Source organism: Aythya marila, assembly GCF_965140915.1.
Source record: "Aythya marila genome assembly, chromosome: 1".
In the NCBI taxonomy this organism is placed as follows: domain Eukaryota; kingdom Metazoa; phylum Chordata; class Aves; order Anseriformes; family Anatidae; genus Aythya; species Aythya marila.
The window spans coordinates 61,674,136-61,689,154 of record NC_139042.1 but is presented as its reverse complement, the minus strand read 5'-3'; the positions used below and the strand labels follow the sequence as shown (position 1 = coordinate 61,689,154).

At 51.6% G+C, this 15,019-nt stretch overlaps 1 protein-coding gene across 3 annotated transcripts in view; it reads right to left on the bottom strand.

Moving 5' to 3' along the window:
• Positions 1-4,264, bottom strand: part of IRS2 (insulin receptor substrate 2) — a 30,617-nt gene extending 26,353 nt beyond the window's left edge. For all 3 annotated transcript variants that reach the window (XM_082751802.1, XM_082751801.1, XM_082751800.1), the window contains exon 1: positions 553-4,264. In XM_082751802.1, coding sequence (XP_082607928.1) covers positions 553-4,117 — 3,565 coding nt within the window. In that variant the 5' untranslated portion in view covers positions 4,118-4,264. The remainder of the gene's footprint in view (positions 1-552) is intronic.
• Positions 4,265-15,019: the final 10,755 nt, after the last annotated feature.

Genomic DNA, 15,019 nt, shown 5'->3' with positions numbered 1-15,019 from the left:
AAGAGATAAGAGATTTCCAAATCAAGATATTAAAATAACCCTCCTCGTTTTGTTGCGACTGACCTTCCCAGCTAGAGTGCCAAGGATTTCTTTTTCTGTAATCTGATGGTCTCACTGCAACAATTCTGGTTTTTAACTCAATCGTTTTACATTTTTAAATGGTATGTGGAAGCTGCATTAACAGAAACTATTTTGGTCACAATTTCCAAACGCTTGCTGAAAACCTTACATAAGAAAACTCTTAAGTATAACCCAACCATGGTAACAGCGTAAACACCAGCTTCTATTGGGGTACCCAGAAGTACACACTCGTAACAGCACAGCAGAACTTACACGTGAAGCAATACCCCCCAATTAAACTTTTCCCTCATACAAAGAGAAAGCCAGTTCCTCCAGGACCGCTGATTACGGGATGGGTTTGGGAAAAGGGATTTTGAAGGCAGGAGAGGCAGGGGAGTGCTCTCCGCGACAAAACAGGGTCCACCCATGAGGAACAAACACGTTTAAGCAAAGCCACACACGTGGCAGGCACCGTCAGGCGTAGCTACTCACCTTTCACAGCACTTGCTTCTTTCAGGTTGTGAGACAGAAAGTCTATGCTGGCATAGGCGCTCGTCTCCACTCCGTTGATACCTCCTTTCAGGACGTGCCTGGCTTTCGACCTGGCTTTGTCACAGTTTGCCAGGGTCCCGTCCACCACGTCGATGGCGATGTAGTTGAGGCCGTTCTGGAAGCCGGCCGAGGTCTCCCGGCACATGGGGCTGCTGCCCTGCTCCTCCTCCAGGCCTTCGCTTTTCCTGAGGGACACGTTCTCCACCGAGGCCGAGTTGTGCCTTTTGGGGTTGTGTGCAAAGGAGGGGGACACGGGGGTCACAGTGGTGGTGGAGGAGAAAGTTTCCGAGCTGTGCCTCCTGCGCCCCTGGGGGTCGGCCCGAATGACCTTGGCCCCGCGGTTGGGGTCTGGGGGCGGGCTGGCAAGAATGAAAGCCTCCACCCCGGAGAGGGTGAGCCTCTTCACCCCAGCCGTGGGGCTGGTGACCCGGGCACTTTCTGGCTTCTGAACGATGGGTTGGGGCGGGGTGGTGGCCATGCCAAAGGTCATCTCGGTGTAATCCCCGCCGTCGGACGGGCTGGACAAACAAGTCACCCCCACAGCCGCTTTCAGGTAGCGCCCGTCGGGCTGGCTGGTGCTGGAGGAAGAGCCTGGAGAGAGCGCTTCCAAGGAGCCCACCGAGACCGTGCCCGACTGGGAGGGCGACTGCGACCCGAAGTCAATGTTCATGTAGTCGGAGAGGGGGGAGCGCCTCTGCCCCGTGCCCGAGCCCAGGGAGGAGGCTGGGCTGTCGGCGGGCAGCGAGGGGGGAGAATAGACAGCGGCATCCCCGAAGTCGATGTTTATGTATTCCCCGGGGCTCTTGGGCTCGGGAGGCAGGGGGTGCTCGTTCATGCTGGGCAGCATCGTCCGCAAGGTCTCCAAAGAGAGGCGGCTGGGCCGGACCGCCCGCTGGCACCGCTGGCTCAGGAAGCTCTCGGTCCGGCTGTGCCGCAGGGGCGAAGGCACCGTGTGGCTGGAGGGGGCGAAGGGGACAGCCGGGGAGGGACCCGTGCCGCACACCGCCTCCTCCGGGATCATCCTCCCCGGGGAGTTCATGAAGACGTACTGGTCGCTGTCCTTAGCCAGGCCCTGACTCTTGTAGGAGCGGGGTAAGGAGCTGTAGGAATAGCAGCCAGGCTTAGGGGGCTCGCCGGCCCCGTGCCCCGCAGGGGCGAAGAAGAAGTCCGGGGGGGTGAGGGAGGGAGCCTGGGGCCCGTGGTGGGGGTCCCGAGGGGACATATTGATGTAGTCGCCGTTGCTCAGCCTCCCGTCCGAGCTCTCCACGGACAGCTTGGAGCCACACCACATCCTCATGTAGCCGCTGTCATCAGGGGAGCTCTCCCCGGGCGAGCTGGTCTTGTAGCTGCTCCCATTCCCGGGGGACCCGCCGCCCACCCCGGGCCGGGGCTGTAGGATCTGCTTGGGGGCGGACACGCTGGTGGGGCTCATGGGCATGTAGTCATCGCCTCCCCGGCTCCCCCGCCCGAGGGCTGCTGCCACTCCGGGGGTCATGGGCATGTAGCCATCATCATCCCCCCCACCGCCTCCTCCTCCTCCTCCTCCTCCTCCCCCCCCTGCCGGCGGCCCCAGGTTGGTGCTGCTGCTGCCGGAGCTGCGGTGCGAGCCGATCTCGATGTCCCCGTAGTCCTCGGGGTAAGGGGTGTAGGTCACTTTGGGGGAGGCGGCGGCAGGGAAGGAGGGGAAGAGGCGGCCGGCGCTGCCGGCGAAGGAGGCGCGCATCAGCGTGTACTCGTCCAGGGAGGCGGAGGAGAGCTGCGGCGGGGGGGGCCTCTGCCGGCACGGGGTGGTCAGCGAGTATGTCCGCTTGCGGTGGCCCCGGTCGGCCGCCGGGTCGGGGCAGGGCCGGTAGCAGAGGCGGCCGCTGGGGGGTCTCTCCATCGCCATGTAGCCGTAGAGGTCGGTGCCACCGCCGCCGGCAGCGGGGTCCCTTGCCGGGGGGGTGTCGGCCACCGACTCGGGCGTGTTGCTGCGGTTGCTGGCGGTGGAGGAGGAGGAGAAGGGCCGCAGGTCGCCGCCGGGGCTGGAGCCGTACTCGTCGAAGGACATGAAGCCGGCGTCGCTGGGCGAGCCGGAGACCGAGGCGCTGCCGCTGGACGGGCGCTGCGGGTGGTGCGGGTGCGGCGGCTCGGAGCCCAGCCCGCTGCTGGACGACAGGCTGAGCGGGCTGGTGGCCGAGGGCGGCGAGTGCGAGGCGGGCATGGACATGGAGCGGCTGCCCTGCAGCCCGCCGCCGCCCAGCACCGGCAGCAGCTTCCCAGCCGCCGGCCGGGCTGCTCCCGCTCCCCCTGCAGCACCGCCGCCGCTCAGCGTGTGCGAGCGGCTGAGCGGGGTCCGCACGGGGCCGGGGCTCATGGGGCTGCCGGCGGCGGAGCCCACCCGGCAGCCGTCGCCCTCGCTGGCTGTCCGCACCCGGCAGGGCGTGCACTTGGGGCCGGCGGCCAGGCTGTCGGTGCGGGAGCGGCGCAGCAGCCCGGTCTGGCTGGGGGGCAGGTTGACCAGGTGGTGGTGGTGGTGGTGGTGGTGCCGGCGGCCGGGCACCGTGATGGGGTGGGTGGCCGAGGACGGGGCGCAGCCGCCGCCGCCGCCCGCCCCGCCGGAGGAGGAGGAGGAGGAGGACTGGCTCTTGCTGCGGGGCCGGAACTCGGACAGCTCCTTGAGCGCCTTCATGGCCTCCAGGATGGTCTCGTGGATGTTCTGCGCCACCACCGAGTCGTCCGCCTGCATCCACAGCTCGCCGGGCCCGGTGGCGGCCGAGCGCCCCACCTCGATGAAGAAGAAGCTGTCCGAGTGGCCGCAGCGGCGGATGTTCATCAGCTGCAGCGTGACCGACGGCAGCTCGCAGTTGAGCCGCACGAAGCCGATGGTGCGGGCCGACAGGCACAGCCGGTGCACGCCCGTCAGGTTCTTGCTCTGCCCCAAGCCCTTGGGCTTCAGCGTCACCTGCCAGACCTCCCGGTAGGCGGCGGCGGCCGGCGTCACCAGCCCGTAGTTGAGCTCCTCGCCGGCGGCCGCCAGCGACGAGGCGGCGGCGGCGGCGCTGCAGGAGGCGGCGAAGGGCGACGGGAGGTGGCGGCGCGGCGAGCCCTGCCCGGCCGCCTTGCCCTCGTTGAGCAGGTCGGTGAGCGCCCGGTACCAGCCCTCCTGCTCCTGCTCGTTCTCGGCCGCCACGGCGAAGTACTCGTCCTTGGTGTAGAGGGCGATGAGGTACTTGTGCTTGGCGTCGGCGCGCTTGTTGATGTTGAGGCACGAGTCCAGGGCGATCACCCGCTTGGGCGCCCCGGACTTGTTCCTCCATTTCTTCTCGCTCTCGTAGTACTCCAGCCGGGCGCCCCCCGCCTCCTCCCCGCCGCCCGGCCCCCGCAGCACGAAGAAGCGCTTGTGGCCGTGCTTCTGCTTGCGCAGGTAGCCGCACTTCCTCACGCCCTGGTTGTTGTTGTTGTTGTTGTTCAGGTTGGGGCCGGGCGGCGAGCCCGGCGGACCCAGCACGGCGGGGCTCGCCATCCCCGGCCCCGAGGCGGCTGCCTGCCTGCGCCGGGCCGGGACGGGCGCCCTCCGCGGGGACACCGCGCTACGAGGAGGAGGAGGAGGAGGCAGCAGCGGCGGCGGCGGCTCCTGCTGCTGCTCCTGCTGCTGCTTCTGCTGCTCCGGCTGAGCTGCCGGCAGCGCTGCTCCTGCTGCTGCTGCTGCTGCTGGTGCCGGCGCTGCGAGCGCTTCCCAGCGCGCCGTGCTGCTGCTGCTGCTGCTGCTGCTGCTGCTGGTGCTGCCTGCGCCGGCGGGAGCGTGGCAGTGAGTAACGCATCGCGCACCGAGTGCCCCAACTAAAGAGCAAAACAACACGTGACCGCCCAGTTACCGAGGCGCTCACACACCGCGGCGGGGGCGGAACCCCGCCGCCGCCGCCGCCGCCCCGCATTGGCCGCCGCGCCGCGCGAGCGACAGCCGCCGCCACCAATAGCGCGGCGGGGCGGGCGCCGAGCGGAGAGGCGGCGCACTGCCATTGGCCGCCGGCAGCCTCGCCTCCCCCCGCCCCCGCCGGCGGGCCCCTTCCCGCCCACGGCCCCCGGCTCCCCTCAGGCGCCGCCCGCGGCGGCGGCGGGACCCGGCCCGGCCCCGCCCCGCCCCCGGAGCGTGCCCGCCTCGGGGACCGTTGCGACCGTTGGCGGGGCGTGAGGGGCGCGGTGGCCGCGGGCTCGCCCCTCCGCAGCCCTGAAGCCGCAGCGGGCTGTGGGGGGGCTGCCGGCAGGTGGCGGCGCCCCCGGAGCCGAGCTTCCGGGCGTGTGCGTGTGCCCGCCGCCCCTCCTCCTGCCTCCACACACACTCACACTCACTCACACGCGTGTGTGTGTGCGTCAGCCCTCCCCACGCACGCACGCAGAGCGGCGCCCACCTCACGCCCCCCCCCCCCTCCCCTCCTTTTTCTCTCCTTCCCTCCTCCGCCCCGTTATCTGCGTGAGGTGGGGAAACGCCGCCCGGAGCGGGGACTGCATATATATATATATATATATATATGTATATATTTATTTATATATATGCGATAAATGCAATAATAAATGCAATAAAATGGGTTTTAACGCCGCGGGGCTCACGCCTTTCCCTAGGTGGGGGTGCCCCTGCCTCTTGTACACGCATGGAGAGAGGGGAGAAAAGTGAGGCTGGGGTCGCGCAAATTTAAAAAAAAAATAAATAAAAGGGGATAAAATGGGGGTGGGGGGGGAGAAGAAAGCTGCCCGCAGCCTCCTTTGGCAATGAGCAGCTGAGGGAAGGAGGGGGAGAGGCAGGGGGAGACCACCGCGGTGGTGCCTAGCGCTGGGAGGCTGCCATGGAGCGGCTTGGCTGGGAGCTGGCGGAGTTTGGGTTGTATTTTTTTGGGGAAGGGGAAGCAAGGGGAGAAAGGCAGGAGGTGAGGGGGGGGCGAGGCCTTGACCTCTCTCCCCAGGGTGCCCGCTGTGCGCCGCTGATGCAGCGGGTCACCCTGGGCAAGGTCCTCACCAGCTCCCCACGCCCCAGCCGAAAGCAAGGCGTGCTGACCCTGCTCGCTGTCCTGGCAACGGGCGACGGCTCCCGCGTCTGGAAAATGCGTGGAAGAGGCAGGGAATTGTGAATTTTAGATGACGCGTTGCGATGGCACGGCGGACCTCAGCGCGGAAGGTTTCCCATGGAAAATCAGGCGCAGTGGCTGTGCTACCGCCAGGCTGTCAGCTGCAGGCTTCAGGGGCGTTAGGTGAGCAATTTCTTGCCGCTCAGAGCGAGCTGGGCCCGTAAACGCAGTCAGGAGTCATTTGTCTGGAAACCCCTTGCAAATTTGGAAAGATTTTTCCAGACGTTTATGAAATACACTTGGTGACCTTACGCACGCATTCTTACATCTGACATGCTAAAGAAGATGAATATTCATTTGTCTAAATGGTATTTTCATATATGTAAGTCATTACGATACGTTCAATAAACGTTTTGATGTACTGACTAACAGCAGAACTAAGCAAACAATTTGTATGACAGGCATCGAGATAGACTAGCAATCAGGATTGATTTCTATATTGACATTGATATAAAGAGTATCTGTATCGTTTAATTTTAGCAGTGGCTGATGCATAACAAGCTTTTTCTTTTTATTTTTTTTTTCCCTAAAATAACATTTTGTTTCTTTTTGTTTTGTTTTTCATGTATAACTGTTACAAAACACAGGAAGTGGTTCTCAGCTGTGCATAAACTTCAGGTAAAAACAACAACAACAACAACAACAACAAAATCACAACTATTGTTGCATGACCGACCCTCTAGAATGAATGACCCTAGTTTACATAGGTGATCTACCTCATTCAGAGTTTGCTTTGAACTCCTCTGATTTGTTTTTCAAAACTATACCCCCTTCTGGAAAATTTTCCCAGTCATTTCAGTGTAATTACGGGGGCATTTAATTGAAACAAATGGACAGGCACCACTGCTCCATCCCATCTCTCTGCCACAGTTCACTGTTCCTACAGGCTGGCATATCTTATGCATCAGCCATTTCCATGTGTCGTGTGGCATACTAGCTTTAATTTCTGTGGGCTTTCAATGAGGCAGGCTATGAATTTGGGTGGCTGAAGCATAGCACTTGTTCTCTTGTTCCACTGAGCCACCTCAGGAAGAACACAGGGTGGCAAATAGGGACAGCAGCATCTTCAGTAACTGCAATAGATTTGCCAGAGGATGTTTGCTTAAATCATCTCCAAAGAATAATTCCATCATGATGAAAGAAAAAACAATCTTGTTTTACCTCTCCCATTCCTTTTCTTCTGTCATATCACCCTGCCCCATCTCTGTTTCAACACATTTATCTTCTAGCTTGAAGTCTCTTCTGGGAATGCTTTGCCAATATATGAAGTAGACCAACAAAATAGTGCTCATATTAACAACTTTCATGCCTGCTAAACTGTGCTTTTGCCAGCATACCGTGTTCCAGCTCTCTCTTTTTTTGTCCTCCAAGCAAAATAAGCTGTGTTAGGTAATGGTCAGACTTATCAAAATGGACTATCTGTGTTAGGGGCATTTGCTCACAGTTATGTCAGTCGAAACATGTTCCTCCTTCCACCCTCAACTGGCAGGGACAAGCCAAGAAAGGACTACACCAACCTTGCTTATGAAGCTGTCTTTAGAGATACCAAATACAGTTTTGCCAGCACGGAGCCCTACTGATTTCATGCTTCCACTCCTTGAGTATCTGGGGTCCTTATACGTCAAAAGAACACAGGTGATCATTTATTTATAAATGTATTTTGACTCTATGTTTTGGTTACTAAACTATATGGGCAGATGGTGAACAGTGGCCAGCAACTCTGTGATTTGCAGGCAATGAACTTCGCAAGCTGTGAGTGAATTGTGCTTGGGAAGGCTGTTTGCTGGAACAGTAGTTAAATGTTGCCTGCACCTGGTCAGATAAAAGTATTACTTCTAGGGACATGCAGCTGTTTTTAGGTACGTGCAGAAGCTTGATTCTACAAGCCCAGCACATGCAGGATCCATTTTTTTCAGAGCACCAGGCGCTATGAATATGTAGGTATATTTAAATATTGCTCCAGATCACAGCCAGGTTACTCAAAACCTTCTGAGAGGCAGGATGCAGGAGTTGGTTGAATTTCAGAATTTGTCCCGTGCTTCGTTTTTGTTTGTTCTTAGTCTAAATCTCATTTTGAAACATCTTTCCATTTGAGGATAAGGAGCAAGAGTTGAAAGGGATGTGCTCGATGTTTGGCTTGGCTCTTGCCTTCTACCTGTTGCCAGGATCACAAAGCTGATGGTAGTCAAGCCATGGGAAAAGTGTGGAGAAAGATTATGTGCGTCAGCAACACTTTCTTGTGCTATCAGGAGTACAGTTATCTGTTCCAACAAAATAGAGTGATTTATATTTTGATGTCCTTGAACTTCTACATAAACAGGTGAAGTCAGTTTATTCCCTTGTACATTTGTTTGCGTACTTCTGATACAGTGTCATTCTGGTTATACATTTCATAACCTTACCGTGAGAGGACATGAACTCCCATCCACGTCTTTCTCTCTCCCTAACCTTTCTCAGCTCCTTTGAGGGCTAATGTACCATGACCGAGCTACTACCCGGTTGTGAAGCCTGTGTTATTTGGCCGGGAGAACGGGCCCTCTCTCCGGGCAGTTTTATAAATCTGTTTGTTGATACTACGCATTCACTAGCATCAGCTACCGGCGTGTGTTACGCCTCTGTAGCAAGAGCAGCTCAGAGGGATCCACCCCCTGAGGTTGGGGCTGCCAATTTTTTTTTTTCCTTGTTTCTTTTTCCTATGAAAACGGTTACGGGTGGCTTTGCACGTGAAGCGGAGAGAGTCAGCAGCTGTAGGGTCTGAAAATGGTTCTTTCTTGAGTAGGGATTGCTTTTCTGAGAGAATATTGTGCCAGCAGATTTCCAGACAATTCCAGGTTAAATAAATCGGGCTTACAATTATGCAACTCTGTGCATACTCAGTAACTCCGAGACTTGTGTTAATTGCATTAAACACACACTGAAACAACGGGAATGTTTGCTTGTCCATTCCAGCGTGGGAGGGGATAAAGAAAACGGAGGGGAATCCGGGGCATGCCTTATTTCCAGCTTATTACTTTTCGACAAGTGCCTCCTTGGGTGTTTCCCCGTGCACAGATCGCTCCCATCTCAGCGCTCGCCTTGCCAGAGGAAAGTTTGGAGCAGCCGTGTTTCGGAGCAAGCAGCGAGCCAGGAGACCGTTCTTCTTCCCGCGACAGGTGCACCCAAAAAATGACGCTCAGGGAGCACCCACGGCATCACCAGCGGCTCCCGGGGGGGATCCCGGGGGTGTCCCGGGACCGGGGGGGGACCCGGGGCCCGTCGCGGGTGCGTGCTGCCCCCCGCTGGCTGCGGCGGGACTGCGGGGAGGGCACCCGCGGGTGGAGGAGAGATTCTCCGGGGGGGGGGAACGCAGCCTTCTGGAGCTACCTGGAGGCTAAACAATGCTGGTTTATTATTAGTATTATTATTTTAAAGAAAAAAAGCTTGATAGAATATCACCGATCTTGTTTTAGGAAGAAGGTTCGTGAAGCAATAGGAGCAAATATTTGCAAACAGTAGTTGAATCCTATACCACTCTTGCACAGGAGAAGAACATGCACATATCTAAGACTCGTTGGAAACAATGCCCTTTTTTTTTTCTTTTTCTTTTCCTTTTTTTTTTTTTTACTTTTTTTTTTCCCAAGAGGTTTTCTGTGTACTCTGCTGAGCTGCAGGGATAGCCGGGATCTAGGGTCTTTCAGGTTATTTCTGTTCAAGAAGAGCCTAATGATAGAACTCACTATTCCTTTCATGCAATATTTACAGAAAATTCACTCAAGCATGATGGGACTCCGGCAGAACAGTTTTTGTTTTGTTCGGTTTGGTTTGGTTTCTGGTCTGCTTTTTTTCAAATCCTTTCTTTCCAGGTAGCTTCTGTTTGAAAGTCCGCTCATTTGCTTCCTTCCCAAGTCAGGTTACTCTGGCCTCTGTCTGTTTGTTTCCTACAGCTTTGGGAGGCTGTTCCCCAGCAAAACAATCCCAGGCATTCAGCTTTCCCCTCTACCCTACAATTCATTTGGCTATTTGTCTTTGTTTCAGATGGCCTTTGCATCTCCTTTAGGTACTAACTCTTTTTTTCCTCTTTTTGTTGTTGTTGTTTTGCTTTTAACTTCAGAAGGGAGCCTGACTTCCTCAGTCATTTATCTTAACACCAGGATAATTTTCCTAGCACCAGGGGTAATGGAGTCCTGGGGTAGATTGTCAAGGGATTTTTATAGAGTCCCCATCACTGGAGCATTTTAAGCTACGCAAATATTTATCGGGAATGACACTAGTACAGTTGTCCTGACTCAGGGCGGTGTGATAGTCTAGATGATCTCATGTTTACTCCCAGTCCTGTTTTATTGGATTTCTATGATATATACACCTTATAAATAGCCCCAGGTTTATTACTACTAAAAGGGAAAAAACCAGCCTTCTCTCTTTTTTGTATGTCTTTTCTTGTTCTGCCTACTTATTTGATGGTGCAAAATAAAGAGCATAAAACTATGAGTTATTGTGATTCTGAATTGTCCCCTTACCCTTACTGTTTGGAATATGCTATCGATGCAATTCTTACTCATGCAAAGCATTTGCTGGCTTAATTTGTGCACACACGAGCGCCAGGGAGATAAAGAGACATTTGCAGAAATATAGTCACTACAAAACCTTGCCTGCTTCTTTCAGTGTACCCCTTCACTGGAAGTTTTATGTGAATAAAATGAGGAAGGCTTGCCCTCGGAATGGACTGGCTGCTTTCAAGGAGTGTTATCATCTATCTGCATTATTTAGACAGCTCTGGGAAACTCAGCGGAGCCCCAGGCTCCCATTGTGTTAGACATTGTGTAGATGAGTAATTAATGGTGGGCCTCCTTCTGTTTTGTTTAATGTATATATTGTATGTATACAATGAATTGAGGAAGATTGCCGACGTGGGGAGTCAAATGGGAAAGGCGACTCTGCAGCCCCATAAACGGTATGGCTGACAAGGAGAAGCTTCAGCCTGCCAGTTGCCTAACTGATGGACACTGCAGGCATGCTCAGGATTTAAAGAAGAACTGAAAAGTGCCAGCCTGACAAATTCTGGTGTGCTCAGATGCATGAAGAAAGCACAAAAGGCAGCACGTGTGCTGAAGGAAGAGGTGGAATATCTTTTTCTTTTTTTTTTTTTTCCATGTTTTCTCAGCTATGCAGTTTAGAACCAGCTATTAATTTCAGAAAGATTAAGCACCCGAACAAAACAAGCCCGAAACTATGACACTAGAAATTTTTGTAGTTTCTTGTGCCTACACCAGAGGTTGAATAAAACCTTCTCCCAGGCGATGGGCTTGATGGCAAGAACACCACAGACACTGTTGCAGACTCTGGATGGCTGGATGGTGGGGCAGGACAAAGAGGAGTGGTTATCTCCAAGATCCTTGTAATAGCAAGCACTGCCATGCTTGGGGGCAATTTATATGTCTAAATAATAAGTTACTACAATAATTAGTATCAAGTAATTTCCACACACACACACACACACACACAAAAAAAAAGATGTCATGTGTGGTCTGTTGAGTGCTCATGGACACAGAACAAAACGGTCACTTTATGATAATAAAATATTCATGTGAACATTACATTTTCATTAGTGGAGTGGGAGACTGCAAAATCAAATACAAGTGAAGAGTGTGCTTTCAGTTAAACTGCTGATTTTGCAAAGGGAATTAGACAGCATTAACAACAGGAGAGTATGAGGTAATCATGGCAAATGAACATGTTTTTAATTTCATCTCTTCTATTTAATCATACAATACGAAAATGTTTCTGGGTGCCCCACTTCATTCCTACACGCTTCTGTTTTTTGCTGTTTTTGTCTTTCAGTTCTATTCCTCACTGTGTTATTTTCTCCCAAGTGTCTTACATCAGTAAAGGAGGTTTGGAATATTTTCCCTCAAACCCACAGGGAATGGAAAATGTCCATCTGATTACTCTTCCATCTATTCAGACCATCTAATAAGGAGAGGTAAGCTGCATATAGGAAGTTCAGGATACATCTGAGTTTAGAAATTCACTTATTTCTGTGATACGATGGGGGACTGTAATCGTTTTTGGCTAAGGAATTGCTGACTTTGTGAAATCTTTCAAGGCTACGGAAGTAGATTTTTTAAAGGTGAATAACTCCAAAGCCAGATGTTGTCGGTGTTGCTCTTGTCTCTAGAAAGCAGCTGTCATGGCTGGGGATCCATCAGCCAAGACCCGGTGCACCACCTCTTAGTGACCCCAGCAAAGAAAACTCTTCCCACAGCTGGAGCTGTACAAGGACCTGGCAGAAGCCTCGGAAACACAGCCTCCCAGGTATCTTTTTCTCACACCTTCCAGCGAGCTGAAAGGGCCTTTCCTTTCTGGTACAAAACGTCCTGGGTTTGTTTGCTAACAAAAACTTCTTTTGTCCCAACTGACTCGGACCTGACGGAAGGTCCTTGGATAGCGCAGCAGCTTGGCCTTTGTTTTACCTTTCCCAGCTGATGTATCTGCCCCGTAGTTTCCTCTGCAACGCTGCCCTGGGATAGTGTCCCTCTTGGTAACCACGGGACCTTTTTTTCTTTGTTTAGAAAGGCGTCAGAACAGCAAATGTGCTAAACATCTAACTGCATCACAGTGGTATAAATTACACAGACGCGAGGTATCGATTGTGAAAAGATCAGATAGTTTTAAAGTCAGTGGATGGCTGTCAAGTTGTTAATTGAACATTTGCTGAAAAATGCCTGTGGGTAAGTGATCTAGATACTCTTGCAGGATTATCAAGTTTAAAAACAACAGTTGTCTGCCACTCTCCTGCCTTGGCTACATTTAAAGAAATACCAGCAAGTTGAAAATCGCAATCCCCAAAACATTCACACTCAGACATCCTTACATTACTAATCCTTTAGACTGATAATACCGAAATAATTTTGCAACCCAATTTAATGACTTGCTGATTTTAGTTACTTTTTTACTTTCAGTTAGGAAAAAGCAGATTGTTGAGTTTCTCACTTCTGAAGGCTGTCTTTAATAATAATAATAATTAATTTCAATTTGCTCTTTCCATGTGCAGGTTCAACTTTGTAACTACGCTGCATACACACACATCAAATTTACATATTACTTTAAAGAAATATCTTGCCTCCAGTTGGACTCGATAATTTTAAAAAATCTTAAAGCATTCCATTTTAATTGTTTCAGTAGGACTCAGGAACACACAATTGATGAGGTTCCCTTCTTTTTGAAAACAAGCCAACAGGATTGACAATATTTTGTCTCAAGTTAATTAGCTCCAGTAAATTAATTTCTGTCCCTTTTTAGGAATAAGCTCAGGAGAACACACTTTTTAGTGCTGTACAGACTGGGGGTACTTTACATAAATTGCAGCAGCTCTGCTCTGCATGTCCATGAGTGATGTTACAGCTGTTGAAAACCATCACAGTCCACACAACCTCTTTTCTCTCAACAAGCACATTGATTTTCTTGAACAAATTTTATACTTTCTCCTTAGGTCTCATGAGTCAGTTATAAATAGATATTCATAATTCAAGTTGTGTCTGTTACAGCAACATGGGTTTCAAAGCAAACTGTTGGGGGTTTGGTGATCTGATGTCCTCCATGGCACAAACAACTTGTCATTGAACTACAGCATAATATTTAAGTCTTCCTATGCAGACCTCAAGTGGCCATTAAGTTATATCCATAAGTGAAGAGATTCTATAAGCTCAGCTGGACTGAATCCTCCTGGATGTCTGGTGAGGTCAAATTCATCTCAGCTATCTAAAAGTCGGATGGCTAATGCATTTTAACCTCTAGAGTTCCTCAAAATGTGGTGAAGGGAGAGTCATTCATCCATTCTACTGGTAGATCTGACGCTTTATAGTGAGTATATTCACAGCATAGTGAGTCTGGATATATATTACTGTTAATATTGGAGGATATAATCTGTAGCTACATAATGTAGGTATTGGTTGTACAATTGCAACTACTAATTTATCTCAATTTACAAAGAGTTACAACATTAACTTTGTACGAGGAAGTTTATGCCTAGTCAGATACCATCCACTGTCAGCGCTCAGCTCTATGCCAGGCTGGGCATCTTTGATGATTCTATAGGCAGCTTGAAATCCTCATGCCATTGTGGACTCAATACTCTGTGCTCTGCTCATTTAACAAAAACATTCAACTTATGTTAAAAAAAATGTTCAAGATATGCTTTATATTGCTTCTGTCCATTTGTGTTCAGCTCTGGTATTAATGATCACAAACTGACAGCCTAAAATAGGCATGACATATTTCCATCAGAAAATAAATGTCTCTTTCCGCTTGCTGTAAAGGGACTCTGGAGAACTAACTTACACTTGCCCCCTTCCTTTTAGATGGCTAAGAGAAATACATGCATTTGTTTGCTCGCCTGTGTGGATACAATGTGACCAGTTTGGAATTTATCAGAAACAAAACGGAAAACTTCAGGAAACATTTTAGGCATTATGAGGCCAAACCCTAACAATTTTGCTGAAAATCAGAAAACTGGAAGACATCTGTACTTTAAAGTTGTTCATCGCTCTCTGAGTGCTGTGCAACAGCTGTGGGACAGATGCTTAGACAGCAAGGGAAGCCAGAGAGGAGCAAAATGAAGACATTTCGTTTTTTCCCTCTCCCTCCTCACAAACTGTTTGTTGATGATAGAGAAAGAAGGAAGGCACCAGCTGTTGGGTCATTGTTTTAGAAAGGGCAGAATTACAGGCTGTTTAGAAGGGGGGATTAAAAACAGAAGCCAGAAGTGTCTTTAGTACAGTGGTGAAGATGCTGAGGGGCAGGGATGGTATTCCAGCCATAGGTTCATTATTGCTTTATTCAGAGGTAACCTGTCCATTTGTATCTATTTTCATCTATACTGATCTTCATTCCTGTGAAATCATGATGATTTATTATATTAGGTGATCCTGCTGCCTCCCAGCCCTGATATTAATCCTGCCTCATATTTGCCTCTCTGTTCCCAGCCTGTCTCATGCATTACCCGTGAGATTTCTACACTTGCTCTTGCCTGACCCTTGTCTCCATTTGGCCCACATCTCACACGGATTTGTTGCACAGTCCTCTGCTCTATGAACTGGTGTGCTAGACGCAGCTGATGGAAAACCCCCCTAATTTTACTGATCAGCTACTGGATCACGTGTCAGGTCAGAGACAAATGGCTGCAGAAACTTAATGCAGTGAGTGACTTCACACCCTCAGGCATATGGGGTATATGTTCCTGTTGCAGGGCAGCATGAAGGTTCTGAACACCACCCAACGCACCTTTCTGATTCCCCATCACATTACCAGACGTTGCTACTATTTTATCT